The 12,178-nt window shown below is 36.3% G+C and overlaps 1 protein-coding gene across 2 annotated transcripts in view; it reads right to left on the bottom strand.

Annotated features, from left to right (window-relative positions):
• EFL1 (elongation factor like GTPase 1) overlaps positions 1-12,178 on the bottom strand; it is a 65,095-nt gene that overhangs the window by 16,814 nt on the left and 36,103 nt on the right. For both annotated transcript variants that reach the window (XM_039557709.1, XM_039557710.1), the window contains exons 16-17: positions 3,752-3,883; positions 1,146-1,293 (exon numbers count right to left, since the gene is read on the bottom strand). In XM_039557709.1, coding sequence (XP_039413643.1) covers positions 1,146-1,293; positions 3,752-3,883 — 280 coding nt within the window. The remainder of the gene's footprint in view (positions 1-1,145; positions 1,294-3,751; positions 3,884-12,178) is intronic.

Raw genomic sequence — 12,178 nt, 5'->3', positions numbered from 1 at the left:
TTTGGAACACTGACATCATTTTCTCCAGGAATACAAGCAAGGGATACAAAATAGTCACTTTTGACAGACCATCATTCTCTTAACAAAAAGCCAAATTAGATGACAACTCATAAAAAACCCCAAAATTATGCACACAAAAGGAAAGGTTTGGCATGTAAATGCATATAAATGTATGTATGTAAGTCCTACTAGCTGCTCACTATAATCCTATTTTCCTGTCATGGAGTATTATTTGGACCATTGCCAATAATAGAGACATTTATACAACCCTGCTATGCAAACGGCAGCTAAAGACAGGCACAACCAGTTTTGCTTAAACACATTACTTTTGAGCAAAATGTATCAATAAATATTACTATGTTTTTAGAAGCAGTAAAAAGATGTTGCATTAAGTTGTAATGAGGATAACCATTAAAACATACATCCAGTTTTATAAGTGATCCAGTCTAATTTTCATAGGAAATTACTGTTCTCTGATATTAACTGAAATGAGTATGGGTACAGTAAGACAAACATTCAACCATTCATCAGGTTTGCTCTTTGGTTTAGAAAGAAAATGACTGTAAATGGATGTGGCAGAAGTACCAGAAAGGTTTTAGTAAATGAAGTTACAGGAAGGGATTGTTTCAGACATCTGTTCTTCTACCATTTGAAGAAACTTTAGAAGATACTAAATATATGCATGTGTGCTTGCAAAAAGTACTGCTCATGAATGAGAACAGATTAACCTTTGAAAAAAATAATCAATGAGAAAGGGCACAGGATAGTGTGTGCACATACAGTTTTGGTCTTGGTGCTTTAGAATTTTTCAGAGTTCATTTATCAGACATGATTCCCCTCAGTTTTTATTTTGTACAAATGCCACATTACATTCTTAACTGGACTCCTGAATCTACTGTAATTTCTAATTTCTAGAAAGTGCCCCAAGTGTGTGTTAGATGTTTAGAAGTGACAAGTTAGTGGCTTCTGCCCCACTGCAGATAATTTTATAGCTACAAAGAGGTACATTTATGACCCAATGATAAAAACTGTTTGTGGAAAAAGCTCTATTTTACCAGAATATAAATCAAAGATACCCATCTGACAGAGAAATACAGCAGACACCTACTGAACTAAAAATATTTCTTCCTCCTTGCCCCTCTAACCTTTCTTTCAGGTCATCCAAGCAACGCTGAAGATGAACTTCTCCTGCTGTCACCAGCACATGTTCTCCTGTCTCCTGGATTAAAACTTGCACACATGGATCAGCTTGGTTTAAAAGCTTCATCCCTCTGACCAGCTGAGGCATATCACCTGGCAAAAGAGGGTATTATTAACAAAGGAATACTGGAAAAGAAATACTCAAAATAGGGTAGACTTAAACTGAGAAATAGTAACACTTATTTTTATGGAAGCCTAAACAAGAATAGGTATTTTAGGAATAAAAAAAACTTTCAGTGGGCAATTTTCTGCTTATGAGTCACGCAGAGCAGCGTGGGGGCTAAGAGCAGCAACCGAAAACGTAAGCTGTACTCAGAATTTGTCACCAACAATTTATGTACTGATGACAAAATTCACATCATACAATTATAACCACGGTACACACCACACTTGAATGGACTGCACATTTTTTGTTTACACAGCTTTACAACAGGTTTAGTAGAACAAGTCAGCTATTGACTATGACTATGCTATGTTGCTTCCTATACTCAATTAACTTCAGATACAGCTCATGAACAGCTCACAATCAATAAAACCCCTGAATTTTATCGAAATGAAGTGATTAAAAGAATTCAGGACTTCACTCCTCATTTTCACAGGTTATCAAATTATAACCTTTCTTATCTATTACAACTTTTGTAAGTCATCTTTCAAATAATTGTGTCTTTCAAATAATTGCATTTCCTTGCATTCTTTAAAAACTAAGTGTAACAACATCTAAATTGCTAATGCTTAAAATGCTCCAAATACATAAATAATAACATTAACGTTACTAAAATAAAAGTAAAAAGTATTCCATAAGGATTACTTAGAAGGTATAACAGCAAGTAAAGCACAGGAAGGATTTTAAAGTAGCTGGAAGCCACTAGAAAGCTTTAAAGCAATTAAAATCTGAAAAGGGGGAAAATCAGGAATGTGAGAGCTTTTCAGTGAAACAAATCACAGCTGTCCCTAAAATGAAGGTGTTTGAAAAGAGCTGTCTTAAAGTTAATGGAGAATGAACAAGCACAGCTGAGTCAAATTTGGCTAGATTACATCAAAGCTATGCATAAACACCTCATGTCAGCAGCCTTCCATAATGAACACAATTTAAAGAAATTAATTATGAATTCTTTTTTTTATTTTACATACGCACTAGAGAATACCCCAGGGCTTTCCAGGAATGTATATTCATATTCAGAAGGAAGAGTGATATTAAACTTGTCATTCACTTGGAGACTATTAAAAGAAATATGATATTGCTTATTTACTGCTGAGCTTGTAAGGGTGTAATAGAAAAGTACCCTTGGAAAAATGCAGTGTTAGTTCACATGGCCAACACAGTTGAACAGAGAATTTCAACTTTGTCTCTGCATTTAAGCTCACAGAGTGATGAGTACTTTTTTTTTTTTCTTTTAGAGCTTATGGTAACCATACAGGAAGATTTTGACAGGAGTGTGAAGACATGCAGTAATTTTATAAAATGTACATAGGGAAATAATTTCTATTTATATGAGTCATTTTTCCACATAAGCAGATGCAGCTTTGAAGCAGGTCTGATGTGGCAGTCCAATGCACACATGTGACAATGTGTGAGGGCCACCTCAAGACTACAACACAGCTCTCTGGGCAACTGCAATGGCCACATTTTGCTTGTCTTCCACTTATTGCAAGCTACAGTGGATTTTCAGGAAAACTTCTGCAAGTATAACCTTCAGGCTTCTGTCCCCCGAACAAATTTAGTTCAGATCATAAACTCAGAAGTTAGCAAAAAGGACAAACTAAGTAGTGGTACAAGAATGAGCCAGCTTCATTTCTTAAGGAACAAAAATTACCCCAAAATTGGTCAGTAGTTCTAGAATTACATTTCTTTTAACATTTTGAACTTAATACTACACTCAGCAGAACCAGTAATTTCCAATACTTTCAAAACTGCTTTAACAAATGTAGGATGTACAATGTATGATTATCTGTTACTCAAGCACATGAAACAAATAGCTGCCAAGCTGTCCAACAGCTCTCTAAAAAACCATGTAATCTTAGTGTTAAGAGTATTTTGCAACTGAACATAAAGCCAGTTATTTTGGTTCTACCAACACTACAACAACAAATGGAAACTGGGCTGAAATTCAAACAAAGCCAGAGATATCCCACTCTCAGGTCTGAAAGGAGTGGGGTGGGGGCATCAAGGAGAAGCAGTACTGCAAATCTGCACCACAAGCTTAATGACACACACACAAGAATGGCAGCAGACGTGGAGAACCCAGAGATCTGCTCACCTTCACAGTGAAGGAACACTGACCTGTTAGCACCATGTAGTGTCTGACTTGTGGAACAGCTGTCACAAAAGGGCACAGCAAGTTCTCCTGTGTCTCCTCAGCTACTGAGACACGAGCAAGGCAGCTGCAACAACTCACATGCAGCCCTCCAGGCAACGTATACATTTATTTTATATTGGGCAAGTCTCTGATCCAGTGGCTAGATCATGAACTAGCCAAATCACTGAGGGCTGGAAGCTGCCCTGCTGCCACACTGAGGTGGTGTTACCATCCCTTTCCTCCTTCAAGCTTACTTGGATGTTTCGGTTCGACAGCTACTCGCACAATCGGGGTGGCTTCGAAGTTGAGAGGTGTAAATGGTGGACAAGCAGGTGATGTTGACAGTGTTGCAGACTTCAGCACAAAATCTTGCAGGCCTCCTATTCCTAATAGAAATTGGAAAAAAAAAAAAAGGCAAAACAACAACAAAAAAATCACCAACTGTCATATTAAATGAGAATAAAAACATGATCATCGAGTCAAAAAAAGGTGAAATCATTCTCGTTACAAAAGTAAGATTCAAAAATTCCTCACTGTTCATATAAAATATCTGTTAAGATACTTGTGCATAAACTGGGTTCTTAAGTCTCTGGTGTGACATTTGATATTTAGTCTCACAGTTCCCACTGCATTCCCTCAGTATTTTAAAAGGCATGTTTATAGCTCTGAAGAACAGAAAGGACATGAGGACTTTTTTCCCTTCTAATAAGTCCAAGCCTTTGTACAGCTCAGACTTAATTCTGGTGGTTTAAATTTAGAAAAATTTATACTGCAAGAGGCCTGCAATGGTTATCTAGTCCAACCTCCAGGCCAAAGCAAGGCAAACTTCACAGTTAGATCAAGTTGCTCAGGACCTTATCCACTCAAGGTTTAAAAACTTTTCACAATGGAGACTGAACATCCTCTGTTGGCAACCTCCTCCAGTGCTTCATTATTATTATTGTTAAGAATGCTCTTTTTTTTTCTTCCCACCCCCTCATGCCCATTTGGGATTCAATTTTTTCCCAACTTGATTCTTGTAAAAATGAATTCATCCTGTTGTAAGCTATTAATCCTCATTCTACATCGTTTATAATGCTGACAAGTTGACGAAAAGTGAACTTAAATTGTAGTGATAAGAAAAAAAATATAGAAAAAAATATTACCTATAAATCTGCAAAATAGCTGCTGTTAATGCATACTAAGTTTTGGCTGGCTGGCACATTTAAGAGGATTTGAAATTATTGCCTCCAAATTCCCAACCAACTGCACATCATTCATAATTTAGTCAAAGCTATTAAAACACGACTAGAAGTGTTTGAATAATAAAGACAACAAATAAAGTTGATATCAATTTATACAATGGCTTTTCCTGATGCTCCTTCAATCATAAGCAGTGAGCGTTGCAGCTCTAATGGAGTATTAATTAAATCAGCATGTGACTTCTAATACCATGAGAAAACTGAAACCTTCAGCTCATAATCTATACCTGCTTAAAAATTAAATTCACATGGTAGACTGCAGTATATTCATGCTCCTTCCTCCTCATTCTCTCCTACATGCCCAAGCAGTTCTTCACCCCAACTCCCCATTATCACCCTAATACTTTTCCAGTTTTTTTTTCTGGCTTAGCTTTCTTCATTTGAGGCCAGAAACAAAGAGGGTCAGCTTCCACCCTATGAGATCATGCAGGAGTTTGAGTTCTGGAGAGCCAGTCTGCTGCAGAGTTTCATCTGCAGAATCAGGCTGTTTCTCCAGCTCTGGATGCCTGGCCAGCAGGATAATCCAAAACCCAGAATGTCATTATATAAGAAAACCTGCCTCAAAATAACTGGAAGCAGAACAACATTCAATGGCTTTAAATGCAGGGTTGCAGATGCTACAAAGAAAATAAATCTGTATAAACTCTGTGTTGCACCTGACCTATGACCAGCATGTATTTCCTCTTTTTCACTTATTCAACATGTGGTTTGAATGAAAAACAAATGCTAGCTCATCATCACCACCAGGGACTGAGAAAAGGGATGGGTCCATTTTATTCTGATCTTCTCCAGCTGGTAAAATGAAAATGATTTAGAATGGGAGGTGAACAGCTTCTTTGCACAGTGTAATGTGAACCAGAGAAATAGAGTTACCAAATCTTACTTCAGATAGACTCACTCTTTTCTTAACACGTTCCTGTACTCGTACTGTCATAAAGAAAAATTGAAGCTTTTGCTCTTTTGTTTCACATTTGAAGGTAAAACTACATGAAATGTAAGTGTCTGGCACCAATAATACACTAAAAATAAAAATCTCTGCCAGTTTTCATGAAAATCTGTTAGGCTTACAACCTGAGTGCTTTAATTGCTGAAGTGTGTGAGCTAGCACAGAGCTGTGTCCAGCCATGTTGAATCTATTTAATTTACAAATTCTTAGTAACAAATGTTGGAAAAAATCCATAAATGTTCTTGGACACGCTTTTTGCATAATATGTTTACTAAGTAACTGCTAATGTGTTTTCTGAATAATATTAGAGGAAGATGTAACACAACTAATTCCAAAATACCACATGACAATGGAAGAATTCTACTAATTATGATGATACATAAATCTTAAACTTAGTTTTTGTCCAGCCCACTGAAAGCTGCACATACTACTTGAGATCAAAGATCTCAAATGTTTCTCAATATGTTACTTGAAAGGTCTTAGAAAAGTCACTCCAAATTAAAGCCTTAATAAAAGGCTGATAATGGTAAGAAAGACCTTCAGAGGCTGGTGGTTTGTGCTTTTAAAAGCAGACTAAATAATGGGTCAGGGAGAATTATTACACAGGTGGTGAAATATGAGATTTACAAAGGTTCTTCTTTTGTTGAGTCCCTTCTCTGACTGGCCCTAGAAGATAAGAATACTAAATCAAGTGTATACCAACCTGTACCATCAGATATTAACATGTGATAGAAGCTAAATGGTAAGAAGAGATAAGAACATCATGGCTGAAATTTTCAGAAGGAGTAGGAGTTTTAAGACAAGTCTCAATTTACTTTTCACTTCTATGTCTTGCTGGTAACCACTACACCTTACACAGTAATTTTGCTGCCTTTAAAGATGAAGTATGCTTTTCCAGCTCAATTCAGCTATAAAGATCTGAACACATAACAGATCAACTTCAAGGTATATGTAATTAGTTTCTTTTGATGTAGAAAGATTTAGGTATTTAATGTTCTTTCAAGTTGCAAAAAAAAATGAAGCAGACACCACCATCATGCTAAAGTTTTTCAATCAGATAAGGGAATAATTTAGTTTGCAGTGTGAAAAATCAAACAAAGAAGAATGAAAGCTGTTTAAATTTTAACTTCTGCCACACTGTTACTAGCCTCAGCACATTAGTTCAGTCGATCTTTATCTTCTCTCACTGATGATATCACCACTTAAGAATCCAGGGCTGCTTTGGAATGGAGACATGTCAAGCTTTGGACTAACACAGTAAGGAACTAAGTAAAGCAGAAAGCTAATGTTAATCTGCCCAGCAAGACTCTGTCTCCACTGAAATCTATCATTTCTTATCAATGATACCTCTTTAGAAAGATTAAGACCTTATGATATGTAAAGCCTACCCGGTTTAAATGCTCCATGCACTTCAGTATGTATCAGTGCAGACAGACCATTCATGTGAATTATGTAGGTGTGATGCAAACTTTTGTAAATCTACCCAGCCTGAAATCTCAAAGTGAGCATGTGCCTTTTGTTTCAGCGGGACTGTACAAACACAGTGACACCTCCATAATTTTCTTTGACCTGTAATACAAATGCTTCTATAACTCCCTGTCAGAGACATTTTAAAATAAATATCTTTAAAAGGTGATTTTAAAAATATGTATGAGAAAAATTCACAAATCCACGTTAAAAGTATGATTGGCTCTAGATGTTTCCAGTTTATTCTTAAAGTAAATAGGCTAAAGGCCGACTAAAACAAACAGAAGAACAAATGCTATTTGCCAAATAATATTAAAATAATAAAATTTAAGGAAAATGCCTTCATATCAATCATCATTCTTCCTCAAATCTATGCAAATAATTCTTCTCTTCCCAATATCTAGCATAAGACTACAAAAGATTATACCATTTGCAGACTGTTAGCTGTTAAGGTGACTAATACTGGTTCACTGTAGCCAGATCAACTTCAAGCATCAACCTCCAGCCTTCCATTACTGTGCCTAACTAAAAAAAAAAAAAAAAAAAAAAAAAAAAAAAAAAAAAGAGGGATTTTGTAGGGGGAAAAGTGGCCTTTGGTAGGATTAAACTCAGTTACAATAGTATGCTTTTCATATTTGAGGGATCTTAAAAGGTTTTACTAATCACCAGGATTAAATGATGGTAACTGTAGGGACAAGTAGCTCCTATGGTTTAAGAACACCTTGTATTACATGTTTATCACCTCAGATTTTAAGCATGTTTCTCTTGTGTCTCATGGGCACTGCAGAGAGACATCTGAGGGCAGAACCTGACCTTTCTATATTAGAAACTATTTCTAGAAGGGAAGGGAATGTAAGTCAAGACACAGACCACATTCTAGTTGAGATTTCATCAACTTTTTCCATAATACACACCACATGTTAGCACAGATTGCTGGTGAGCCTCCTCATCTCTAATTGTGCACTTCCCCCTCAATTCTTACTTGCTTCTGAGGCAAGGGAAATTGCTTGTATGTGTGTTGTAAGGTATGTCCATGGTTTCAGCTGCTCTCAGTGCTTTCCAACCATTTTACAGAAAAGTTAATTGAACTTTTTCTTTTTCCTTTTTCCCAATGTGACTTTTCTTTTGAGCTGGCCTCTAAAAATCACCAGTATCCAACAGACTGTAGAACTATTTGACCCAGTTTCCACCCAGGTTTCAAAAACACAAGTTCTACCTGAATATGTACAAGAGATTAACACGAATTCAGTTTCTCTATACAAAGGTGTTCAGTTGTAATTTTATTGTAAAATGTTACTTTTAGGTTCACAGCAGTTGGAGGGGAAATTGGACCTAACTTTCTGATCAGATGAGAGCAAACTCAGCCATATTATCAATAATGCTACAACAAGACTCCCCAAGGGGCACAACTGTGGTAAGACACTGAATGCAATAAGCAGCTTTTGACACAAGAAGCAACTCAGTGCTTTACTACTGAATCTTTGAGTAGGTAAAGATGAAAAAGTGCTGGAGCACCCCACTGAGTTATTTCAGGAAAAAAACAGCAGTTCAAAGAACAAAGCTGTCTGCTTTCAGAGCTGCAAGGAGAGCAAGAACACGGTCTAAGAGCGTCTTCCACCAAAACATCCTATTACTAGATTATAGTTTCTAGAAGGATTGCACACACATATAATGAGTAAACAAGCATCATTTATCTTCTGCTGAGTGCCTTTGGGAAAAAATACCATATATTTCATTAGGCCCTTAGACTGCATGATAACACACATTGCCTATGTGTTGACTGAGCTGACAGTTCTAATTATCAACATTCCTATACTTTCTCAGACCAGACTACAATCAATTTCAAGGAAACTAAAAAAAAAATCATTTTACATTAAACAGTAACATCTTTAAAATGTTACAGTGAATGGCTTGAGATCTACCTGCACTCATTCTGTGTGAAAAAGCTGACATCGAAGCTGAGCCAGAAATTTGCTTGCTAAAATACAAATTTACGTTAAAGTAAATGGAATTAAACCAAAGTCAGTTAACATTCCAAATCTGGCTTCTGGATTTACAAACTGTTGTAGTCAAGATGAAATATTGATTTCCTTAAGCTGCTTAATGAGACTAATAACTACAGAAGATGAAAGTATTACAAATAATCATGTTTTTCTTACGCTACACAATCATTTCATTTATCATGCCATACTAATTTTTGGAGCTCAAGACTAAAGAAAACGATCCTGATTTTTCAACATCTATGTTTAAGTGTCATTTTAGCATAGAAACCTACGAATTTCATATTTAAATTTGTAACAGGCCCCCGTCCATCTTTATGTATTATGAAATCAATGCACTTGTAGCTCCACAGGAAAAAAAAAAAAAAGGAAAAGAAATCTTTACTCCAATTAAAGCTACTTTAATCTTTTAACTGTAAAGCATTCTTGATAAAGGGACTGAACAGCACCTTTTGTGGTTTTATAAAATGGTTCATAGCTGTCCTCAGCAGTATACATGCAATATATTTTGCCTGAGCCCACACATTAAAATTCCTTTCCACACACCAGCTCAACTTGACATCACTTGAAAGCAGCAATACTGAGCAACAGTAAAAATGTGGACAGATCTTCCTACAGTGTGACCACACTGGCACTCACTTCAGTTATAGCTCTATGTCAAATTAATGCTTCCATTACTGCATGCGGAAAGCATTTAGCACCATACAAAACTCTCCAAGGGTTTCTGAAACACAAACCAAATTTTAGATTTATAATTACTTTAAATAAATTATTTTAATTTGACCTGACAGCAACACATCTGAATTTACTTAATTTTTTTTAAAAATTACTACCAGAACTTCAGCACCAGTTCAGAAAGGTTGTTGTCCCAAACAAAAGGAATTTAGGAATAGTTGTTTCAACATATTTACTTTGATAATCTACAAGTCTTTTGAAATGCTGAGTTGTTGTTCTTGAGGGTTTTTACTTAGTAGTAGTAAACGTGCTTTTATAAACAAACTAACAAAATTGCATATTGCACTGGAAAACAGATCAGCTGAATTCTTATGGAGCATCCTATGCAAGGAAGACAATTTGCCCAGAAATCCTCTGAGGAAAAGGGAAGTCTTCTAGACAGCAGGGGTTTAACTATGCTCTCTGAAGACTCAATACATCTCTTTGTGAAGATGAGAAATGTTTCAGGTGTAGCTGTAGAGGCCTCCCTGCACTGTTCACACATGCTAGCCCATCTACTGCTGGTTCCTACTGGTAAAATGAGAAAACAATTAAACCACAAAAAAAACCCAAAACCCCCCAAAAATCCCCAATAACAACAACAAAACAAAACCCCCTCCATCAACAAAATTCAAGAAAACATTGCAGTGTTTGGTAAAATACTTTAGACTTAGGCTTGATATGAATACCTAAGTTTGCAAAAGGAACATATACCAAAAGATCTAAATTTCTTCCCTCAAGGTAGCAGAAGAAAAAGACAAATCTCCAGCAGTCATCTGGCAAAGACACATCTGATGTTGCTATTTTGGATTTTAAAAAGGAGAGAAAGTTATTTAAAACCAACTTCTCTGGCTAGTTACATTAGAAAAAACTAGAGCAATTCTTATTCTACACTTTTGCAGGACCACCATCAAAACATCAGCTGTGCACACACACTCAGTTCTGGAAATCTATTAAAATAGGATTGCACGTTACAGGATCATGAATAGATGAGGTATCAGAAGTATTAATCAATCACTTCTCACTTTATTTCCATGTTTTTTTTAAATATTTCACCTACATTGAAAGGTACAGATGTTCAGAAGGCAGAGGAGGGGGAGGCAGCAGCCCGAGGCTGAGAAGGGAAGCATGGAATCAGTTGTGCTCTATCAGATTGAGCATGAAAACTGTTTAACATTAAAAGAAAGGAGATGGAGGCAAAGCCTTTCTACTTGAACATGTAGCAAAGTTCAATATTTATTTCTAAGTAGACAATAGAAGGCATAAACCCTCATAGAATATTTTAGTATTTTTATGAGAGTACTGGAGGCAAGATGCAAATGAGCAAAGATCTAAAGTTCACTCGGGTTTTCAGCACCACAGAACATTTAATTCTTCTAATTTCTTGACCACATGCTTCCCACAACAGATCAAAACTACTAATCTCAGCTAATAGATCAATAACATCAAATGATTTCTTCATACATCAGACTAGTTATAGCATAGCCTAAAAACCAGCCAAAGAGAAAATGCCATTTTAGGCTTTATTCAGTTTTAGTAATGTCTCCTGAAAATGGGCAGACTTCACATACATACTGTTTTCTTAAACTGAAGATTGTAAAATATAACTAACATCTGTTACTTCCCAGAATCAGTCATAAGTGGTGTTAAAATTAATGAGGCCTTCAGGCTCCGATCTTGCAAAGAATTAATTCTAATCTGCAGAAGTCTTGGAGGTTTTGTCATGTTTGCCTAGAAAAAGCCACATGAACACATTCCTACAAATTCTGCATTACACACCCCAGGTACATGGGGAATTTTAGAATCTGCCACTAGAAGTGTCAATTACAAAAGACAGTGGCAGTTAGTTTAAAAGCTCATTAAATTTTGTCCATCCACGTGCTGATTTATGTTTAACTGTAGAATCCCAATATACTTGATTTATATTTCATTACTTAAAAAAAGAACATAAGGCCTTTATCATTCAATACATCAGGTAAATGCAAATACAGACTAATCAGTTATGAGGGTATTTCAGACATCACAGGCAGAAGCAGCACACTGATTACCAAATGTGTACAACATCCTGTGGGAAATGCCTGAGCCATTGACCATTTATCCTGTGAACTTGTAAGACATGCAAGTAACTAATTAAAATTCAATTTTCCAAGACCTGACCCAATGCCTAATTCTCTCTTTTAAAGGCAACCTCCCCACCCCCCAACACATCTGTCTATAAGTGATTTATGCTGGCTGATTTTGCTGCCTTGGGAAATATGGCTTAGAGTCTTCCAAAGCACCATGAATAATGGACCCCTTCAGTCTGCATTATGC

Source organism: Corvus cornix, chromosome 10 (genome assembly GCF_000738735.6).
Source record: "Corvus cornix cornix isolate S_Up_H32 chromosome 10, ASM73873v5, whole genome shotgun sequence".
In the NCBI taxonomy this organism is placed as follows: Eukaryota; Metazoa; Chordata; class Aves; order Passeriformes; family Corvidae; genus Corvus; species Corvus cornix.
Note: the sequence above shows the minus strand (reverse complement) of the source record. Positions and strands in the feature narration are given on the sequence as shown.